The sequence below is a fragment of the Diadema setosum genome, chromosome 12 (assembly GCF_964275005.1).
Source record: "Diadema setosum chromosome 12, eeDiaSeto1, whole genome shotgun sequence".
In the NCBI taxonomy this organism is placed as follows: Eukaryota; Metazoa; Echinodermata; class Echinoidea; order Diadematoida; family Diadematidae; genus Diadema; species Diadema setosum.
This window is the reverse complement of record NC_092696.1, coordinates 15692505-15716746: the sequence shown is the minus strand read 5'-3', so window position 1 is coordinate 15716746 and position 24242 is coordinate 15692505. Positions and strand designations below refer to the sequence as shown.

General features: G+C 39.5%; 1 protein-coding gene across 1 annotated transcript in view; it reads left to right on the top strand.

Moving 5' to 3' along the window:
• The window catches only part of LOC140235748 (cubilin-like), a 33913-nt gene extending 11199 nt beyond the window's left edge, over positions 1–22714 (top strand). Inside the window, exons 10-32 of the mRNA XM_072315761.1 lie at positions 366–546; positions 739–986; positions 1410–1590; positions 2015–2214; positions 3049–3303; positions 6115–6240; positions 6580–6742; positions 7212–7429; positions 8224–8386; positions 9032–9234; positions 9987–10155; positions 10353–10639; positions 11128–11302; positions 11905–12098; positions 12728–12899; positions 13560–13753; positions 14455–14611; positions 15203–15399; positions 16042–16210; positions 16868–17049; positions 17822–18008; positions 18569–18768; positions 19902–22714. Coding sequence (XP_072171862.1) covers positions 366–546; positions 739–986; positions 1410–1590; positions 2015–2214; positions 3049–3303; positions 6115–6240; positions 6580–6742; positions 7212–7429; positions 8224–8386; positions 9032–9234; positions 9987–10155; positions 10353–10639; positions 11128–11302; positions 11905–12098; positions 12728–12899; positions 13560–13753; positions 14455–14611; positions 15203–15399; positions 16042–16210; positions 16868–17049; positions 17822–18008; positions 18569–18768; positions 19902–20093 — 4413 coding nt within the window. The 3' untranslated portion in view covers positions 20094–22714. The remainder of the gene's footprint in view (positions 1–365; positions 547–738; positions 987–1409; positions 1591–2014; positions 2215–3048; positions 3304–6114; positions 6241–6579; positions 6743–7211; positions 7430–8223; positions 8387–9031; positions 9235–9986; positions 10156–10352; positions 10640–11127; positions 11303–11904; positions 12099–12727; positions 12900–13559; positions 13754–14454; positions 14612–15202; positions 15400–16041; positions 16211–16867; positions 17050–17821; positions 18009–18568; positions 18769–19901) is intronic.
• Positions 22715–24242: the final 1528 nt, after the last annotated feature.

The window sequence follows — 24242 nt, the reverse complement described above, 5'->3', positions numbered from 1 at the left end:
TTCCTTCATGACAGTCTTATCTTACTTCTGAAAGTTGTGCTACTGAGATGATAGATTTATGGACATTTTTCTCCTCTAGCTGAGGACCCAGAACCAACTCAGCCGTTACATGTACCTGTGCATTAAATTTAAGTTACAAAAACAAAACAAAAAAGTTTTCATACTTTCATTATACTTGGTAAGACGGGGAATCCTTGGGCAGGCTCATTGGTTGTGGAGAACAACCTTAGCTATAAAGATAGGCATCATATATAATATATTTCAGCATATACCGATCTATGTTATTTACCAGGGAACTGAGATCATGATAAGAAAAATATTTGTTCGTTGTTGTATTGTTTGTTTTGATTCATTTTCAACTTGAGTTCACGGATGTAGTTACCGAAAGAAGCGATTTCTACTGCGGGGCGACGGCGCCGTTTACATGGACTTCTGACGGTAACGAAGTTGCAGTAAGCATTGAAATGAACAGCGCCACCAGAGATACGAGGTTCAGAGCTCGCTATCAAGTACTCTCCCTATCGTCAAGACGCCGCCAGTCCTCAGGTACCCGAGTACATCTTTCCATCTCCTTAAAATCTACCATTGTACATGCATAACGTTCAATGTAGATATGCCAATAAATTTTTTGATCAACGAAGTAGTATAAATTAGATATATTCTTTGCAGGGGAGGATAAGATGAAAAAAAAGAAGAGATTTTTAATATCATTTTTTTTTTCATGTCTAATCATAGCAGATTGCAAGCGCACAATCACCGAGCGCAGTGGTGAGATTAACGTGCCCGCAGTTCCGGCGTGGCCACCGCAAGGAAGTGGAGACTGTCTGCTGCTTTTCCACGCAGCCCCTAATCACCGACTTCGACTCGTCGTGAAGGATCTGCTGATCGACGTTGCTAGTCACCACTCGAACAAGCACGTCATCCATGAGAGCGATATTGAGCACAGACAGATGTCTCTCGTGGACAGTGACGAAGTCGACTTCAAAGTTAGACACCACCATTCCATCTTTCCCATTTTCCATCCCCATACTAAGCTTCTTTTTTTGTTTCCCTCAATGATTATAAGGTATTAAAATGATCAAGTAAAATACAAACCAATCACAATAAAACCAGAAAGAGATGTACATGATATTGTGATGTTGTAATGAAAACCTTTGCTCATTCCATTCTCCCACTTGACGGCATTAAATGATAACTAAGCGCTTCGGCTTTCTAGAAATCTGGCTTTTGAAAAAACAAACAAACCCAGATTTCAGTAACTTTCATTTGCATCATTATTTGGGCTATCGTAGGATATTTTGACTCTACTTTCTTGTGTGTGTTTGTGTGTGCTTGTTTTCATAGTAGTGACAAAATGAGTGTTTATAACCTCTGTTATTCTTTTCCCCATCATCACCCCATCCCAAAAGATTATGGACGTGTCAGTCAGGCGGGAAAGCGTCGGAAAGGCGATCGAACTCACCACGAGTCAGGAGGCCTTTACTTGGACGAGCGAGACGAACGAAGTCATCGTCACGTCGAGACAGCTCTCCGCCGACTCGACCCGCGTCCAATTCCGCGTCGAGTTCACCACGGAGATGCACGAATCAGGTACCAAAGTCTTCTTCACCGATTCCTTGTCGCAAATCGTAGGATATTGGATCGTTAGATCTAACTTTCTTTCCAATCCTGTGGAAAATTCTACAAAATTTGATTTTTCCTTAATTCCTCTTACTTTGAAGAAAAATTTCATATAAATGTGATTTATGCCAAGGATAAGTACGGGTATGTGTTTAAAGAGTTGTTCCATTTTGTTGAAAACGAAATAATAACTGAAAAGAAATTAAAAGCATTTTGTTGAAAATGAAAATAATAAATGAAAATAAATGAAACGGAATGAAATGAAAAATTTGGTTCGTTTTTAACATTGATTATAGGAAACGGTTTTTTTTTTTGTATTAAAACTTGTTTGCTCTTGCCAAAAAGAGGCAGAATCCATCGATCTAACATTATGATATTTACATCCTGCCCACAGGAAATGTACCCATGGGACAATGCGGTAGAGTTGTGAATGACATGCCGGGCATACTTAGCGTGGTATCTGCACCTGCCCGATGCCGGATAGTCTTCAGGGCCAGGCCCTCGGAGCGCGTCCTTGTCAAAATTACGCCACTTGATACGATGAAAGAGAGCACGCCGAGCGACGACAACGACTGCGACAGAGCCTATCTACAGGTATATCGAAATCCAGACGAACCTGCAAGATAATGTTCTCATTAAAAAAAAAAAAAAAAAAAAAAAATCAAAAGTCAACAATAGCAACAAAATCAACACTTAAATTTAATACAAATAATGTCAAAAGCAAAACAGCAAAATAAACCTGGAATTCAATGCAACGTGTATCAAACAAAATATAAATACTTCGTCTTTGGTAGATGTGAGAATATCATGAAATCAATATTCAAGTCATTTCAAAAACAAAACAAACCAAAATAACAGTAACAATAACAACAAAATAAATCAATGACAAAATAGGCACGAAGCATCGTAAAATGTACCCCCATAAAGCAGACGTTCCAAATCTTTTCTAGTGATATCTTTAGAATTGCCTTGGCTGACAGTTAAAAATTAAAGTGAAATTCAGTTTTCGTAGCTTTGAATTTGTTTCTTTAATACCATGACTTCTGTGTTGGCAGTTATGATCACAACCTCTTATACGGTTATAGCCACAGATATCAATATGACTTGAAGATTCAGCGAAAATTAGAAGGCGTAAGCGCGATGTAAATTCTCGGCTGATAAGCACTGATAAGTAGTATATACTGTGCTGCAAAAAAAAAAAAAAAATTACTTCTGCTCTTCGTTGGCCTGGTATTTATACCACCTGTACTCACAATTCAATCATGTCCATTCTCGTAGTAATACAAACTTTTGGACGACGGCGTTTTATTATTCAATTTTTGAGGTGAGGTTTTTAGTTCTTGATTTTTTCTCATTTATTATGTAATATTGCATATTTAGCTTCTTTTTCAAACTTAATTTTGAACTCCGAATGTTCTTTTCTCGCAGATAACTGATGTGCTGACACGTCGTAACGAACGCGTGTGTTCCCTGCCAGGCAAGCTGTCCTTTTCCTGGCTATCGGAGGGCAATGAACTTTCCATCCTCGTTCACGGAAATGCATGGGTTCTGCCTTTCAACGTCGCCTATGAGAGTATTCCTCAGCCTCCAGCCTCTCCTTACCAGTCGTTTTTAGTGGATCCGCCCGGGGAATTCTCTTCCTTGCTGCACGCCAGTGCTGCTCGACCAGGAGATGAATGCGAGGTATGGTGAACCCACAACAGGCGACTCGACGCAAAGACTAATTAATGAATGTGATTATCGTATTAGAAATAATGTCAGAAATATTACATCGGTGGTGATTTTGTTTTTAATTGAAGTTACGTGAGTAAAGAAGGTAAAGGCCAAATTATTACCTAATTTACCCACTTGTCCTTAAAAATGTCAGAGAAACGTTTAGATAATGTATGAATTTAAGCGTTTTTTGAGAAACTCTTGAGAGATTCTCAGCTTCCTCATATCGGTGTTACTACAGACGTAAAGAGGTCTTTTTGTTATAAACTTACTTGAGCCCTGCTTTGTATGCCTATGTACTTAGAGTATACTACTACTACTACTACTACTACTACTACTACTACTACTACTACTACTTCGAGGGCATGTATTAGCTTCAGCCTATGCCAACTCGGTTTCATAAACAAAGTTGCACCTCAAAACCTGTCTATCTAACTTGACTGTCCTTAGTTCATTAATACTATCAAGGCCTGCGTCATACTGTCAAGGCCTTCAGTACTACACTGATGAAAGTAGCCCTACTTCTTCCTCTTTTTGCAATTCCCTGTTTGGGCTCCCAGAGTACTAAGTACTTAGAGTATGGATGGGGCGTGACTCTTGTATTCTTACATTTTGCGCGAATGAATACCGGCAAAAAGCCTCGACGCTAAAGCATGGTAATCGTACATATAAATCCGTATAGAAAACCCGGCTTGCATTATCCATTTTACGACAAAGTCCTTTGAACTTAAATCCTAGACCACACGTAAAGAATATTTGGTGTCCAACGTCCATTTTCAACGGCGGGTATTAGGTTTACCCACCATGTGTATTGAAGCTGTCGTCACTATTCACAACTTATGGTATACAGAATCACTGGAAATCTGGGATTGTGGCTTTTAGGGACTTAATCCTTTATTTTGTAGCTAGGCCTACATAAAGGGCATTTGGACGGAACAATAGAGGGTTAATGTTTTAAATACTCGCAGATCTTCTGCATGGACACCGTCTTCACCAAATTTTTACAGGAAACGGCTTTCAAGAAAAGGCTAGGCTACTCGGGCTGTTGGACATCGTCCTCTAAAGATTTTAGAGAAAGTGCCTGGCAAGCAAAGACTAGCTACTTAGGAATCACTCATGCAGAACACCCAAGAGTGAATAAAAGAGATGCACACCCCGGATGGTCGGGCGGAAATCTCCCTGGTGGTCGCCATGAGTGGACGTGCAGCGCAAGCCCCTCACGCAACCTACAACAAAACCACCACATGGACAACACGCACCCAACCACCACCATCCACACCCACGCAAAGCAACCACACATCAACATAACGACTCCGAACAAAACCAGCAGCCGTACGGCGGAAGTGTGTAGGACAAAATCAGCACTCCAACACCACCATCCACAACACACCACTGACACCCACACACACTCACTGTGCTCGATTCTTCTTCGCCTCCAATTAGGTATTAAACGAAACCCATCGCAGACCCACCACACAATATCACCGCCGCTCACACTCAGCCCAGCAACCACACACCCACCACAACCACAATACGAACCAAACCAACAGATCGACAACGAAATTGAAGGAGCAAGATACGGTCATTCCGACATTCAATGTGTTCGTTTCATTGCACAATCCTTTCCAACTCAATGATAAAACCCATTGCACACATCACACATCACCACCGCAGCTCACATAACATAACTTACAGCAGTATTGTTGTCAAAGTCAAAGTTTGGGCCTATCCTCATTTCGTTGCTCAAATCGACAACACACACCCATGTAAACTCTAAGATGGCCCCAAAATTACTGCCGTTCCCTTAAAATGTGCTCCTGCAAATAATGACAATGTATAAAATTGAATTGTTTTGCCCTCTTTGAGATATTCAAGACGGCTTCCAAAATATCACAAACAATCTTTTATTTTCTATATTGAAATACATAAATGTAGGAAAAAATGATCGAGCTCTTGCAGTCTTGAAATTCCTATTATTTCCATATAATTGACTTCTAAGGAGGTTGAGCCCACGGGGTTAAAAACAACTGCACCTTTCTTTACATGCCCGCATAAACTTCATCTACGATCCCCAGTTATAAGACATCTCAATAATAATTATGTCTCGACTTATAGTATATGTCAGTATATCTCTTAAGATTTTCCCACTCGTATACAGAACATCCCAACCGGGTTATTCTTCGCGCTCCATCACGTCCATGATTATCCACGCTTCGTGGTCTTTAAAGGGACATTCCGGACGATTTCCATAATTTCACATCATGTAGTACATAAATCAACAGCTCCATGTATAGATTCCTGGAATTTGTTGTGGTCCTTGAGCAGGGAAACCAATAAATTGAAAATCTCAAACAAATTACACTGAACAGTGTTGATGACATCAGAGCCTCATATATTTCAGAAATGTAGCAGTGCAATTCCATCACAATACCACTAGCTCAACAAGTTCACCTGTGAAGAATCTATGCATGCCTTCTTCTTTTGTTCTGCTTCCGTGAGCCCCAACTCATGCATTCTTATGGTGAGGCTGCCATGTCATCATCCTTGCTCATTGCAATTTGTTATAAATTTTGAAAAAATTCTCATTCCTCATCCCAATCACTATAAATTCTGAAACTCTGTACTCAGTTTAGTTGATTTATAGTTGTTCAGATGTAAAAGTCTGAAAATCATCCGGAGATCCCCTTTAAATCTCGTATGTATATTTAGTATTTATCTATGATTGTTGCTTGCTATTTTTCTTTATATGCTTTACATCTACATGTATTTGTCTACACGCAGATTATAGTTCACGCCAAATCGAACGAACGCCTAAACCTCCGGTTTCGTGAATTCTTGATGGACGATGTTGTGATGTCACGAAATCACATCCGAATGGGCAGCGACTGCCAAGACCAGTTCGCACAGGTGAGTTTTACCGGGAGCGCTTTACTTATGAACGTTTTGAAATACAGGCCTATTTAAATGTTAACATTTCCCTCGTTGACATAATTTTCCTCTTTGGGACCTATATGTTCATATCAAGTACTCCAGTTTAAAGTGTTGCAAGACTTGTAATTCACTTTATCGCTATAAATGGCACGAATCTTGCTGGAAATCTTTTTTATTTATTACGTAAAGCGAGTAAATGAATATATCTATTAATCGTGAAAAGTGATGACAAGGGCAATCGCAATGATCAATATCATCACTCTAATCAGTATCATCAGCATTACAAAAAAAAAAAAAATGACTATCCACCTGTAGGTCACGGATTTGACATCAAAGCGGAGCGCCACTTTCTGCGGCCAGTCGGACCTGTTTTCGTGGACATCTGACGCCAACGTGGTCCGTGTTTTATTCCGGACTCAACCCGGTAGCGTCTTCAACGGGTTTCGGACCGTCTATCACACCTTGGAAAGAACCGAAGGTATTATTTCAAATGTGTATACTCCCAGCTGGTCTTCGTTCAAGTCGTCGGGTGGTAACCTCTCCACAATCTCTTAGTATTTCATCGTCGTCATCGTCACTATCTTTGTCTCTTCCTTGCCTTCGCTTTCCTTCTTCTGTGTTTGTCTTCTTCTTCATTTTCTTCTTCTTCTCTTCCTCCTCATTCTGTTTCTTCGGTCGTATGGTACAATTGTACCGGGCTCTCGGCACTGCGGTGAAGGTATTGTCCAGATCCATTGCTGACTATTCATTTTTAGGTCGTTATTTACAATGCACGTTGTATCAGAAGAATTAAAATGTATGTTCAGGTGAATCAGCATGCAGTGATGCCGCCTATCGAGCGGGATTTGGGCATTGTTTTGTCCCTTTCGTAGTGTGTTTAGGTGCGTGCATTTCCCCAAACTAATCATCATTTCACCTTATACTGACTTGTTCTTTTCCGTTCCAAGCCGAAGAGGTACGGTTAGTCAACGCATCAAGCTGGAAATGGGTCAGACAAAGATTCAACGGGACGGGTCGCATAACGTCCCCGAACTATCCGGAGCCTTTCCCGAGAGAGGTCCGCACAGAGATCGTTGTACACGCGCGCCCGGAACATTCAATCGCGCTGGTTTCCTCGCATTTCGACCTGGGTTCCAGCGAGGAGTGCCAGGGGGATTTTTTAGAGGTGAGATTGTGAAGTGCGTAGTAAAATCATTGGTGTACATTATGTAATAACAATGTTTCACTGCTATGATTTCATGTAATACACAAATTACTCTCCAGCACTTTGAATTACCCAGGCCTGTGTTCCATGCCACTCACAGTTGCTGCATGATCATTACTTTTAGTAATGACAAAAGTTATCATACAGTGGCTTTAAACATTTGACAGCAATGGCATTATTTTAGTGTTACTCTAGACACGAATACACAAACATGAATATTCATGAAGGGAACAAGAATCCCCCTAGAAAAGCACATGAGATTCTGATTCAAATCAATGGATCTTACTGGAACGCAGCCATGTGTGATGTATTGTAATTCGATATAGTTTCAGAAAGCACGTCTGCCGAACTTTGAAGAGCGAAAATGTTCTTTCACTTGAAAAGGCTGTCGACGGCGTAAAAGAAGTAGTATGTTTTCAACTTCTTTGAATTATGAAAATTAATTAAATGACACTACTTTTCAAGGCTTAGTTAATTTATGTGCTTATTGAAGAAGGTGCTTACCTTGAAAAATAACTTTGCAGATAATATGAATGCAACACATAAGTATAGACCGATCCGACTTGACAAAACACCCGCCATTAATTGCGGTGTCCCACGCAGTTGCGCACGCGTATGCTGAATGCATGATTATGCACGCGCGAATGGGACACCGCAGTATATGGTGGATTTTGCTGCCAGGTCGAATCGGTCTATTAACTCAACGCATCAAATAATCACATGACTTATGATTTTCGCACGCTTGTTGAATGCAGATATTAGATCTTGGTACCGATAGAAGCCTTCGCATTTGCGACCGACACGCGCCCTTCACGTGGACATCGGAGAGTAATGAGGTGAAGGTCACCTTCAAGAGTGACACGCATGAGGAGCATGATGGGTATGAAATCAAATACCAGGATGTAACACCAGTTTCTGGTGAGTTAATCGAATAAACTTGTGAATTAGTTAAAACAGTAATCTGTATGATTTCCTGCCTTTATATTAATACATGATCATCACTTTAAATTGCCATGTTAACAATGTGTCAATAATTTCAGATCTTTTATACTTTAAGGACACACTTGATTTGTTTTCAAAAGTATTATAATTCAACTGATATAGTAAGGAAACCAAAAATACTCATTGTCCCCATAATGTCGCCTTTTAGAATTGTTTTCCAAACCAATGCAATTTCGATGACCAGGCATCAGTCTTGCTGTGAAGAAACGCGACTAAAAATACTCTTTTCTTTTCTAAAAATCGTTTCTTTGAGACGACGAACCAGATGATTATTTGCGTTTTTGTCATTTTACTGCACATCTGATTTTAGTTGTCCTAAGTTGTTTGACACAATTTCATAAAGAATACTGAATTAGAACACAAAGAATAGATAGAATGACAAAAGCTTTACTTTCAAGTATTTTTTCCACCATAAAGTTAATTACATTACTTTAAGGCCTATCTTTTTTTTTTTTGTTATTCTTATAAAGATAGTGGAGGAGACATTTTCTGCCAGTAACAATATTTCAACCAATAGTATTCTAGCTCTCAAATGTGTTTATATATATATTATTTTGACAGATTGTATCAAATACTTAGAATTGAACGAGTCGACACAGTCAGTGCGTATGAGCACGAAACACGCCATTCATTCGCACCAAGAATGGGGTTACTCGAACGAGAGAGGACGCTGTTTGTTTGTGATTCAAGGAACTCCGGAATCTCGACTGCGAATGACGATATCGGATCTGGAACCATTTAGTTTTGAAATCGGCAATATTCAAGTGAGATTCTTATTTCTAATCGATCAAGTGTAACAATAAACAGTACTGTTTCTACTGAAAGTGCAGCTTGGTTTGATTTCATTATAATTGTGTCATGATAAATCGTGGATTTTGTAATACATGTGATTTGATTTGTTACGAAATTGTTTTGAATATGGAATCAATAAATGATTATGGAAAAGAAAAAGGATTATTCGCTTTTTGAAAACTCTTACTTGTGAGTCTTGTAAGGGCATGGTATTCAAAATAAGACAAGTGTTTCTAAACGGTATCTATACTAGCTTGGACTCAAAACAGGTTGTGACATCCGATTACTGGACAAAGAAGAGCACATCTTTACACGATTTCTCTTCGCCTAATTGTTGCTTTGCTCGATTTAACTTTAACCAATTTTCATGAAAGCATATGTTTTTATGCATGCATTTTTGTGTGCTCTTGCATTTGAATGAGTGTGGGTTTTTCAACTCTTTGCCAAGGAAAAGATATCAAAGAAAACTGAATTCTAGAAACTTTTAAATCAAATCAATACTCCTTTGCACTTACTAATCAAAGCCAAAGTAAAAACCGATCCCTTTTATTTACTTTTTTTTAGAAGATATATTTTTTCTTCTCCTTTGATGAGATACCATAAAATTTCACGATGCTTGTTTGTATGTTTGTTTTGTTTTGTTTGCCCCCCCCCCCCAAGATGTCGGATATACAGTGTAGTAATTCCCTGCCATTTTTTATACGCGGTTTGTCTCCATCATCAGGTGATGGAGGTTCTACACTCAAGATTATCTACGTACACCCTGTCAGATCCGCGACCTTGGTCTTTCACTTCCGAAGGGAACGCCCTCTACGTCTTGATGCACGCTAGTCAAGAACGTATACCATATTTCACGATGCAAGTCCACGCGATCCGTCGTGCAAGACCAGCGGGTCAGTCGAATTGTCTTTTCCGTTTAATACAGTATTGGCTAGTTTGCTGTCATCCTATCCTATGCATTGCTCTGTGTAGGAATTATTATGTATATGGGATTATACAGTATGTGCTCCCATTTATCTGCCATATTGTGCCTAACTTGCCACATTTTTTTTTTAAACAGTTTACCATTAATGACTATTTCTTCTTACAGGATGCCAGAGGGTAATTGAAAGCTCTGTTCAGAATTCGATGCTCCGGTTTGCGGGATCAGGTGACTCTAACCAGCTAATCGTTCTGCAAGCCGATTCGGAGGAAGTCGACAATCTATCATGGGATTCGGAAGGGGTAACCGATTCCGGTTCGGCGATGAACATGATGGATAACCGCGACGAATGCCAAGTCGTGATCCGACTCCAGCCTTCCCATCGACTGACTGTAGTATTTACGGTGTTCGAAACGAGCGGATACGACTGTGCAGGGAATGAAGCTAGTATGGAGGTAAACAGGATGAAGTATGGAATGATACCCATATCGAGCAGAAAATTCATTCAAAGGTAGACCGTTAACAGTAAATTAACAAAGGTCATATCTCAAGATCAGTTGCGATCTATTGAAGTAAATCAACACCACGGCTCAATACACTTATTACACATGATTTCAGAAGTGTGATGTTTCAAATGCAGTTATGTGGGCTGAGTTTACGGCATGACAATCAAGAAGGTCAAAAGTGAGAGGTCTATTTCACAGATAAAATATTAGAGATAATGTATCGTTTTGTGTGACATGCAGGTAAACACGGTAGGATAATGAGACATAAGGAGGTTTTAACGTGAGAGAGTTCCACAATGTAATGTCGATGTTAACATTAGAATCAGTTTCTTTACGAGCAAAGATAACAAAGCTTGAGATTTTAGACCAGAGGGATTGGGAGGTACTTTGTTCACCTACTCCCAGATCACACTCTGTGTTCGTTATGCGATGGGCAGGTTGTCGATTCTACGTCTTTGCGGACCAGACGCTTCTGCGAAAGTCAACCCAAGTTTTCGTGGACGTCGGATGCGAACGAAATCCTGATGAAATTCCATCGGTACGACGCCATGCATCGGCTGAGGGTAGAAGCCAGGTTTAGACCCTTTGAACGTCCCGAACACACAGAAAGTGGTAAAGTATCGGTATTAACGTTGCGGGTTGCAGTAGCCGATTCATGAATCATAAACCAATAAGTCTTTCGCGCATGTGCTCTAGAAATTCAGTAAACATGTGCCCCTGTAGGTGTATTGCTTCTTTGGCATTGGTACAAAGTTGTCCGTTTTTTTTATTTTTTTTTTATTTGAGTGTTTAGTTTCTTTAAACAGCTAATGGAAGGAGAGATAATGTTAATATTGTCAATAGCTCTCACCTTTTAATATTGAAAAAAAGTGAAGAATGTTGCATTTCATTTGCGTTTTGATCGATGTATCAGCATAGTAATTATTTGTCGTCCTCATTGCTGTTGTCGGTTGTCTCTCATTATCCTGTGATCGATCATCAGCATTATGCTCTAATAATCTTTTAATAGTTGAGTATTTGAATTTGATATTGTATGCTACCAGCACATTCAATCCCCGTCTTTACTTTCTTTTTATTCTAATTTCCCAAAGGGATTTTTTCGTTTCCCCCAAGAACCCTTAACATTGTTTTTCCAAGAACGCTATCCTACGAGGCTGTATCTCGAAGTGAGATGCTGATGGCCTTTGATCTATACTCTCAACATTATTATATAGGCGACAAGTGTTCGAAAGTTTTGACCGCGAATAGTATGGTGATCGAGTCAGTGTACCACCCCAGGCATTACCCTGCAAATCTCAACTGCTACACGGTGGTGCAGGCTCCTCCGGATCAACGCATTCGCATCGTTTTCTCCGTCTTCCATCTGGAGGGTCTCGCAGGTAGCGACTGTGACAGAGACTATCTCGAGGTACTGCGGAACCAATCACGTTCTTATTTGCACACAAGCGTACTATGACTCACAAAAGCACAGCCAATTCAGCCTTATGGACTCCGTTGCTACAAAGTCATTGCTTTAAATGTGATTTGTCATTTTTCATAGGAATTTAATGGTACATTGTATTTTAAATTTCGGAATTCAGCATATTTCGATGGGGCTTTGCCATAAAAGAAAAGGAGCGAAATTAGTCCAGTAATACGATTGATTTATTGATAGATGCTTAGATTGATATCATGATTGATAGATTAAGTGATTTTAACATTATCTAAATTGTTAAGTATAAAAAAGGCTCTCTCTAGTATCATGAAAGAACCATCAACGTGAACATAGAAAACAGTGTCATGTACAATAAAGTAGCCCTATAAAAAAATCATTAACATGCCAGAAAACATGTATAGCAAAAAATGTTTAATCTTATTTTATTCAATCAAGTTAATGTATGAAGAAAAAGACATTGACGTGTTCAGTATTGCTAGTAACAGAAAAGCAGGGGAAATTGATTGAGAGTAATTTTTGTTTAAACAAGAATTTCGTAAGTGTGCAGTGCTTTGACTGTAACTTGATAAAGATATCCGACTGATTTCGTTTGGTTTGTCAAGATATCTGATTTGGCAACGATGCGGACGGATCGCGCGTGCGGCACTCTTAACCGATACGCCTACACATCCGATTCTAATGAGATACTCCTACGGTTCGTGACGGACGCGTATACCAACGGTCCCGGATATCAAGCGACTTACGTGTTTCTGAAGAGACCGGAACCAAATACAGGTGTTATATCTAACTTTGAAGGAACTAGAAAGCGCCAGGACACTCTTTTTTTCTTGTGTGTGTGTGTGTGTGTGTGTGTGTGTGTTTTCATTAACCTATTGCACTGACATCTCCCACCATGATCCGATATCATTATTATGAACTGTTGACATTTTCAATGTCCTATGTCGCGTGTAAAAATTTGTGTGCATAGAGTGGTTTGGCATTTTTTCTTTAACGTAAGTAACCGCTTCAGGACTGTTACCACTAGTCGAATCTCTACGTTACGATAAACCTATTCTTACATTGTTCGAAAGCAGCTGTGGACAGGATTCGAACGCGGGATCCTCCACCATCCCACAGTTAAAGAGGAAATCCAGTCCAAATATAAGTTAGTGTGATAAAAAGAGTAAAATCTTACAAGTTCAACGGTCAGCTGACGGTAAAAATTTGACTTAAATCGGATGAAAAATAAGGAAGTTATGACACCTCTGACCGACTCACATTATATATTTTGTTTTTATAGCGACCGTCACAAATGGACGTTATCTATTCTTCGCATGTGCAGATATCGGGTTCTTTGAGAACAACTATAGAAAATAAAAACATAAGATGACCCACGTACGGAAGACGGATGATGCGGAAAATAACAAAATTTCTCGTAATTCACCTATCGATCAGAATGCAACGTCACCCTCATCCACGACGAGGGGTCCATTTCGTCCACCCCTAATGACGTTGCCATGGAAACGCATCACGGAAGAGACTACCATTGCCAGTACCTCATCCACGCCCCGCCATCGATGAGCATCCTGTTGACGTTCGACTTATTTATGGAGGCAACAACTAACGACTGCAAAAGAGACTATTTAGAGGTAATGAAGAAAACACGATTAAAGTAAGGGTTGACGGAAAATCGGTTTGATCCCAAGAACAATCAAGGTGACTCCATTAATGAAATCATCTGACCTCTCAATTTGTTGATGTTGATAACATGTTGCAAAGGTGAAGAAGTGGACACTACCACGTGACTATTTTCTGGAAGAGAGAGTATCTTGTCTTCCTTCGTGTCCCATCTAAAATAAAAATACTACAGTTTATGACGTCACGTATTTACAACGATAATAGAGAAAATAAAAAGAATACTACAAAATTGTCTTTGAAAAATGAAATGCACCCATTCCCTCGTTTTGTCATTGACATAATTGTTCAGGGTGACATTCTTCCTGCTTTCTTTAAGAGGAATTAAGTCGAGTGGTTTTCACTATGTGAGAAAAGTAATAACATTTAACAATAATATGTGAATTATATTTTGTTTATAATGTTGTTGTCCATGTGAAGTCACACTTTGTTGTAGTCGTCTCATCCAGCAATGGCTGCATCAGAACTTGAAGAATTCACAACTTTTGAATGGATTGCCTGATTTCCTCAAACTTCGCTGATGTTTCTGCTATTATTGCTGCATTCCCTCAATTCACATATTTGGGTTTCATTCATTCTCCTCCAGTGAGTCTGGATTCATTTCAATTTTAAGGTCATGACCTCCGTTACTTCATTTCCTGTCAAACATACCCAGATCACTGACACTGCAGTGGGGAGCACAGACAGATTTTGCAGCTTCCTTCGCTCACATCGCTTCACGTCCCAAGGCAACGAACTGGAAATCGCATTCCATAGCAGCGAAAAAGGAGAATTCAGTGCAACGTACAAATGGTCCCAAGTTTTAACGTCAGGTTTGTACACTTGTGTGAGAAAATCAAGAAAATAGACACCACAAGATCACTGCTAATAATCATAAACTAATTAAATGGTAATATTCTTGATTTAATAATGTAAAAATGCTGTCATCAAAAGCTGATATACTGCTGTTTGTAAAAGGTTTCACAGAATGTAAACGAAAAGTACTTTTAGCTACATTTTCTTATTTTCAGTGGAATCCTATAAAACGTACCACAATCTTTCTACCAAAACATAAGATGTCGGGTTATTTTTCTAGCCAATATTACAGCTACATGACTGCGATAAAATCATGCAAAAGTCTTCGACGTCGTTATCGACTTCAAATAGAAATAAAAAACTCCAAAGGTTTGGATCCAGGCTTTTTGATTTAGTTTGTAATCTTCCGGATTGTGCCTGTTCGGTGGTATCCTGTAAAAGTTTTTATGGAGACTTCTTATACATCGATTTTGAACGCATTCTTTTTTTTTTTTTTTTCTATGCGACAGCGGTAAATATTGCTCTCGTAAGAGTCGTAACTTCGTACTTCGAGGCACTTAACTGGTACTGGTACCTTTCTCTCGTATCATCTCTTACACGATATGCAGACTGCGATCAGAGTTTTACCACCAGCCCCCAGCTGTTCTCCTCGCCCAAGTTTTCGGACGCCAGTCCCGATGTTTTCTACGCAAACGACCTGGACTGCACGATTACCTTCCTCGCAGCACCGATGGATATGATAAAGATTATGTTCCTGACCTTTGACCTCGAAGAGTCGGAAAATTGCCAGTATGATTACGTTGAGGTAAAAGTAATGTTTACCTCCATAAGTGTACTTATATCTAAATGCATAAACATGTACCTATGTATCTTTCTGAATATCTATCTTTCTGTAACACTATAGCTTTCTCTCCATCACATATACATCTAATCTTATTTAAGCAAAATATTCATGAAGTGTTTACCTAACATCGACAAAAAGGATGTTCGATTTTGTGTGTATTGGTGCGATTTAACAGAGATTTTCTTTCATTTCCTTTGTGCGGATGGGGCACGGTAGGTTATTGAGTTTGTGATAGCTCTTTCGGAATGAGGGAATCAAGAATCACGTTGACCAAAACAAACCAACTAAATGCTAATGTTCTTGCTCGATTCGAGTTAACACCCTCAGAACCCCCTAGAATTACAGAGTTAGAAGACAATGGGTGTCTTTTGCAGTGCTGACACTTGTGGTCGTGATCAAGTAAAGAGCTATTTGGTGGTAGCAGGGTTAATTTTTGCACCACGTATATAGCCCTGAAAAGGGTCTACCCAATCCCCACATACTTACCAAAGAAAGAATGCATGGTGCACCGTTAGCCTCGTACAACCCAACGTTCTACCGCCACGGACCTTCAGAGATTTAAGAGCTGTTCATCTACGGGACTTAACTGCTCTCCTGCCGCAGATACGGGCCATGGGAGAAGACTCGCCCGTTCGCTACTGCGGCTCGCTGCCGGAGTTCGTCTGGACCTCACCAAGTAACACCGCATCACTTCGTTTCCATAGCGACCACATCGTAGCAGGCAAGGGATTCCAGGCAGAATACAAAACGGCGTCGATGGAAACTGCCTACGGTGAGATCACTACTAATTGTATCATAATATTGTGTTTTGTTTCATTAACTTACTAGGACTATATATACGTGAGTTTCATCGTTGTACCGCCAAAGACCTATCTACCAAAGACCAATTAACCAAAGACCAATCTACCAAAGACCAATCTACCAAAGACCAATCTACCAAAGACCAATCTACCAAAGACCAATTTACCAAAGATCAATCTACCAAAGACCAATCTACCAAAGACCAATCTACATCATAACATTTTGAAGTGTGGATATGTGGCATGTGTGTGTTAGTGTGTAGCGTGTTGAAAGTACATCCCACTTTGTGTCAACCTCATGATGTTGGCAGGGTTCGACATTAGCGGTGGCCCGTTGGCCCGGGGCCACTGAATATACTTATTGATGTCGAGCTACCAAACTTTATCTTTTATTAGCCCAAAATTAACTAAGTTAGCTAAGTTTTAGAATAGATTGTTGTTGTATTTAAATTTAGGAGCTTTGCCAAGTTTGTGTCTGTTTTTGTAAACGTTAGTGATCTCCCCTCTCCAAACCCACGCTCACTATGCCACATCTCGCTCCTTCTCCTTCTTTCAATCTCCCCCTCCCTTTCCTTTCCTTCCCGCTCTCTCCATCCCTTCAATTTGTTACCCCCTCACCTTCCCATCAGCATGCGATGTGAGTTTGACGCAGCAGTCGGGGTCGTTCACCTCCCCGGAGTACCCCGGGGAATACCCGAACAATCGCGACTGCAAATATAGCATCACTGTGGAGCCTGGCTTCGTCATCAACGTCACCTTCGTGGATTTCCAGCTGGAGTTCCACCACGCCTGCGAGTACGACTTCGTCGAGGTAATGAAGGTCCATTGAGCTCTCGTAAGTTTGCATTTTCAAGTATAGTTGTTTGAGATCATGGCCTGCTAGAAACGGCGAAGTTTTGCGTTTGTGCAGGTATAGTGTTACCATCCATTGTCATTATTATAAGTATACACACTCAAAGTGATTTGATACAGCTTAGAAAACAAACTTTCTTCTGTTCCTAGGAAGAGAGTCAAACTTTACAGCTGGTGGACGGGACATGAGATCCAATGGAGAATAATCGTAATCACGTTCATTTTCGTGTACAGAAACTGTTATTTTCAGATACCGGAAGTGTTTGGCTTTGTTTCATCTAGGGCTTCGACCTTGACTCCACAAATCAATAGCGCTTCTCGGTTTTTAGGAAGCGAAGCGATTGCTTATTGGGAAATTGAACTAAAATTTCATTTTGTTTGTTACAACGCGACAGTTACAGATCATAGAATTTATATAAAACGAAGTATATTATTCTTACAGGGTGGACAAGCTCCACCTTGAAGTTGAAAAGCTACAATTTAAACTTTTGTGTGCCTTCAGTGCTGATTCTAACAGAAAACCCAATAGGAATGTACACACTGTCCAATGTCACTGGCACAGAAAGTGCACCCCCTTGTTGTTCGCTATTGCATACACGCAGCTATTCAAAAGAGACAATTTATTATACGTTATCATGCCGAGATCAGTACGGGACTTTGACTGATAGATTTCAACTCGAGATGTAGATTTTATGAATCACTGCGGCTTCTCCCGTTTTAATTCTGCTGAGGTTTACGATGAGCTCCTCGGCCCGTCGTTGTCTCGTCGATATTGCGGTCCACTCGCTCCCTTCAGCGTCATGTCCGAAACCAATGACGTCTTAGTAGAGTTTCACAGCGACACCAGCGCCAGGTTTCGCGGGTTCACTGCCGAGTACGTTGCGATTCCGCACAAAAGACCAGGCTCGCCCAAGCAAGGTATATCATAAGTAAAACTAGAAGTGTTTTGCTGCTTTGCTTGCCAGTTTGTTTGTTTGTTTGCTTTAAAAGCAATGCTTGACCATTAAAATTAATGAACGCAAAGAAGAAAACTATTCTGGGCGATAGTGTTTCATCGGAACAACTCTTTCCATTCGAATTTCAATCAATCACTTAACAACTATAGCATCTTTTTCAAGATTATATCATTAATACTAGGTTACTTAAACTCTGCACCAGTTTCATTTTTTAAAGTATGCTGTTGTAAATGTATTTGTAGAAAGAAATCTTAGTATACATCACTACATATTGTGTCCATTTGATTGTGATAACTATTGTCATTATTGTGATCAATAACATCCTATGTACTTTCAATGACTATGATTGTAATTATGATTTCGATTAATATCATGATTGTTTGATAATTATCGTGACTACTTTATTTTGGTACTTTTAAGGCGTATCTGGTGTTACCGTTATCAAAATGTTATCATCAGTACTTGTACATCTTACTATCATTATAATAAGTGAGACACATACCGTCTCATTTCTCACGTCAGTCCAAGCCCCACTGTGTGAGGACCAGACCTACCGTGACCCGAAGGGTTCGTTGACGTCACCCAACTTTCCTTACAAGTACGACAACGACGAGCACTGCCGCATCGACATCCGGCTCGAAGACGAAGACGCCCGCGTTCGCGTCACGTTTCATTTCTTCGACGTCGAAGAGCACCAAGATTGCACGTGGGACTTCGTACAGGTGGGTGACTGGAACCCTATTGAACTCTCCGAGTTTCAGAAATATTTCTGTAGTTTGGTGCTGCATCAGCTCATCGTGATTTATTTCTTATTATACAACATCCAAGTAGATCCTTGTAATTTGATTGGAGGATTGTTGGTGACGTAATATCAAATAAGTACTCCATTCAACGCGCCGTGCAATTTTGGTTCTATTTTTGCGTGCAACTTGGTTCGATTTTTTCGTTCTATTCCACGGTTCGAGAAATTGCTCGGTACTGCGTGTACTGTGTGTTGCATATTGAGGATCGCATGCAGCTAGCGCAGGTACGTGTGCGGTACATGCATGCGCGCACATAGGCCTACGTAGTGCTAGTGTACGTGTATGAGCGCTAGTATAGCTGTGACCTGTATCTACACTGATTGCACAAGCCAGAAAGAGAATCGCAGTGGATCCACATGTAAGTATAGCTATATTTTTCATACATATATAGACTTCTAGGCCTACTTAGACCAAAAAGATCTACTTGGACGTTGTATAAATCAAATAGTGTATGGTCTTTACTCGTGCAATGGAACGAGATTTCGCACTCGGTGAAAGATGAGGCGCACTATTCAAATCGGCTTCGCCTCGTTGAATAGAGCGCCTCTATCTTTCACCTCGTGCGAAATCTCGTACCATTGCACTCGTGACCATTCACTATTTGTATATTAATGAATGAACGAATCAGTTCATTGATTAATTGGTTAATCTATTTCATTATCTATGCTACATATCAATCTGTATATTCATGTATTTATGGATCTCTATACACATTTAATCTGTTCATTTTTCTATTTCTTTACTTTTCATTGTTCGTTTCTTCGTAAGGGAGAGTAAAGCTTTACTTTCATGTCATTCAATTCGTGTTTATATTCAATCGTTTGTTCAGTTACAAAATCGTGAAAAGTTTCTAAATACCAAAAATTATCATTGCGTCTCAAATCGACACACACTTTAAAAGATTGGAGTTCCTTTTTCTCTCCCATATTGGCAAAGTTGTCAAAATTCTCTCTGATTTTGTGCGGACTTGTGAATACATTTCAAGCTGATCTTTCTCAAACGTAAGATGTGCTGTGAAATTCAATTTTATTGTTTTGAATTACGTATTTTAGATTGCCGACAACATTAGCCACCGTATGTCGGACCGGCTTTGCGGCACCCAGTCTGAGCCTTTAACCTGGGAATCGGACTACAATGACGTCACCATAACGTTTCGGAGCGACGGCCTAGTAACGCGGACGGGATTCTACGCCACCTACGAATCTCTCGCGGGAAATGACGAGACTTCGTCGCAAACGAATTAAAGGACAAAAATGACATTTTTTTTTTTAAAGTCAATATACCATGAGGGAAAATTGTTTTTACATTAGAGGAAAATTATTTGCCAAATACGTGGATGAATTGTGATCATCTTATTCATTGTCCAGACCTATTGCCTATGATGACGCGAGTAACTGGTGTGCTCCGATGGACTGAATGAAATGACTTTCTATTGTGTTACGTAATTATGTTTTTATCTCAGTTCGATTTTGAACAACGCATCATCGTCAATCAAAAGCAGTGCTGCTTATTAAGTGTGTGAGATGAATCAATGTACCTCGAAATTATAAGATATCATTTGCATTGTTTTATACCTGAACTAGTTGCTAACAAGAACCGGCTGCTGTGCCTAAGATAGTTATGTATAGGAAATCATAAAATATCTGAGCTAACATATTACAGTCGATGCGACCAAGATGAATTTCGTGAATGCTTTTACCAAGAACTTCATTCACCTCTTGGTTACTTTCAGCTATTGCTAAAGTGTAGTAACTGTCTGACGGAGTCTATCACTTTAATACATTTTCTGGAAAATCTGATCTTTCCTTTGACAGCATTATCGATATTTTCGAGGGCATGGATTTTCTTATTCTGACGTTATTATCTTGATCTTTGATATGAAGTTATTATGTAGCGGCTTTGAAAACAGATTGCCCGATATTTTACTTTCCATGTCCCCTAGTTTCATTCTAAAAACAATATTAGTAATTATGCATTTTATACCACTTTAGGTCCTATTTTGATTCGAAGCAACTGTGTGGCATGCACCAAGTCATGCCATTTTTATGCCTCCGCCACGAAGTGGTGCCGGAGGCATTATGTTTTCGGGTTGTCCGTCCGTCCGTCCGTCCGTACGTCCGTACGTACGTCCGTCCGCTTTCGTTTACGCGATAACTTGAGTAATGTTTACTGGAATTTTACCAAACTTGGTCCAAGTATGAAGTATGATGGGGCAATGATTTGATTAGATTTTGGGTGAAATCGGCTAAAGGTCAAAGGTCAAAGGTCAAGGTCAAATCATGAAATTGTATCCGTTTACGCGATAACTCAAGACTGGATGGAGAAAATTTCACCAAACTTTGTTGGAGGATGATGTATGATGGGACAATTACTTGATTAGTTTTTCAGTGAAATCGGACAGAGGTCAAAGGTCAAAGATCAAGGTCAAATCCTAAAATTTATCTGTTTACGTGATAACTCAAAACTGGATGAAGCAGCTTTCACCAAACTCGGTCCAAGGATGATGTATGATGGGACAATTAGTTGAGTAGATTTTTGTGACATTGGCAAGAGGTCAAAGGTCAAAAGGTCAAGGTCAAATGCTAAAAATGTTGCTATTTCCCCCATATCTATGCAATGCCAGTAGTTATTTTCTTGAAACTTAGTGTAGACATGTACTACTGCGTAAAGATTCTCCAGAGAGAGTTTCATGTCATAAGGTCAAAAGTCAAAAGGTCAAAGGTTAGGTGAAAATGTTGCAATATCACTTTTCTTGCAAATGGTTCAATGTATCTTCATGGAACTTGGTACATATGCATGTACTGACTGGCAGGGATTATCTAGGGAATTCAGGGGTCATGGGTCAATAGTCAGGGGTCAAAGGTCAAGATCAACTCCTAAAAATGTTACTATTTCCCTCATATACTAGTATATGCAATGATTCCATTATTAGTTTTAAAATTTAATATATGTACATGTATTGGAGATTCCCTTGGAAATTTCTAGCCAGAAGGTCAAAAGTCAAAGGTTAAGGGTCAAAGGTCGGGTTTGAATGAAAAAAAAAATATATATATGTACTGTAATTACACTCTTTCTTCATACCTTGAAAATTATACTCAATGCATAAACTTATAATAAGGTCGGTCAGAAGTCAAGTAAAAATTTTCAATTCCCCAAATATGTGTACCTGCACTCCTTAATAGACAATTATAGCAAACCCAGTTCATGGAAAGTGAGCATTCAAGATATTTCTGACAAACCTGTCCGATATTTTGCCAGTTATGTGAAACTGTCATCACACATTGTGAAGACATTGTGCTATATACCTATTGGGAGAATCATGCATTATGGCGGAGGCATCAGTCGCCATAGCGACATTTCTAGTTTTTTTTTAAATCAGACAATGAAATTGCGATGAATGTGCACCTTTTCGTTGATATGATTATGCTCAATTTCCAACAATCAAAAGCATTATGTCTCCCTCTTTGCATTATCATTATGATTTTATTGTACGCAACTATCATTTATTGTATGATGAAAATCATAATTCAAAAGCTTGAAAAATCAAATGATTGGCCATGCACAATGTATATGAATATACTAAACATGTTGAATGCTTTGCATGATTGCAAATACGCCCTCATTGGCACAATGCGACCATATTGGAATTCCAGTACCACTCCCGAGCGTTGCTCTGTAAGCCCTGTTTCTGTGTGTCTCCTATAGGGCGATGTAACAGAGTAAGAAATCCATTATCTCTGTTATTGTAATAACAGAAACTTTTGCTTCGAATGTGCAGTGATTCGAGTTTATCATAAAAAAGAGTAAGTAATCCATTTTCTTTGCTATTGTGATAACAGAAACTCGTGCTTCGAATGTGCAGTGATTCGAGTTGTCAGTGTTTATTTCTTCTCCATATAATTACCTTCATTTACCCATGCTCGATATCTGACCACCACAACTTTAGCTGGATGTATAATCATATTAAACAAACAACAATGACATCACTTCAGTATCACAATGAATGAAAGCTGATAGGACTCAACTGCACAACATGTACCGGCTTTACATCCTGCCAAAAATGAATTTAGTCAAAGGCAAACGCAATAAACCGCTTTGATCTTGTGTATGGGTGCGTACCTGTGTGTGTGTTTGTGTGTGTGTGTGTGTGTGTGTGTGTGTGTGTGTGCACGCGTATGATACTTTTTTCGATATACTTACGGTACCACGGTATACATGGTACCACTATGTTTGCTCGTTGTTCGTAGTCTTGGTACTCCAAAACCGATAAATCATTGTGCTTGAGTCAAATACAAAGTCTTTGCAATCATAAAGAATTATACTTTTAAAGGAAAAATAACCTAATAAGTACATCAATATTAAACTGCAGAAACATAAAATACAGAAGTATCCTCAAGACTGGTCAACAACGTATATCTTTCAGCCATAACAAAACAAAAAAAAAAATCCACATAAGGTACTGTCACAACATTGTAACAGTGTTTCAAGCTGGTATCTGTGGTATTATAACGTGAGATCGTTTTCTGCGCCTCTACCACATCGACAGAGCTCTGAGATGCTTATCATTAATACTTCACTTCACTGAGGCTCTCTTAGACTTGCTGTGGGGTCGTCCTATGCGTGGTTTTCCTGTAATTATACCTCCGCCACGAAGTGGTGCCGGAGGCGTTATGTTTTCTGGTTGTCCGTCCTTCCGTTCTCCCGTCCGTCCGTCCTTCCGTCCGTCCGTAATCAATTTTGTGGACAGCGTAACTAAAAAACTGTATGTGGTATCCTATAAACTTGTCATGTATGTGTATGAGAGTGTACACATGCTCAAGGTCAAAGGTCACGGTCAAATGCTCAACATTTTGCTATTTCACCCATATCTATGCAATGCCTCTGAAGACATTTTCTTGAAACTTAGTGTATACATGTACTGTCCAATTAAGATTCTCTGGTGAGAGTTTGGGATCATGACGTCAAAAGTCAAAGGTCAAATGAAAAATGTTACAATTTCACTTTTTCTCCATATCTTGGAAATGGTTCAAGGTATCTTCATGGAACATAGTATACATGCATGTACTGACTGGCAGTGATTATCTAGGGAATTTGGGGTCATGGGGTCAAAGGTCAAGGTCAATTCTTCACAATTTTACTATTTCCCTAATTTTTATGCAATGCTTGCAGGATTTTTTTAAACTTGTTGTAGGCCTACGTGTATTACCCAATAGAAATTCTCTGGCAAGGTTTTGTTTTTTGTTTTTTGTTTTTTTTTGCCAAAAAGGTCAAAGGTCAAGAGACCAAAGATCAAGTGAAATTGCTGAGCTTTACTTCTTCCTCCATATCTCGGAAGTGGCTCAAGTTGTCTTGAAACTTAGTACATATTTATGCATGTTCTTCATGACAGTGAT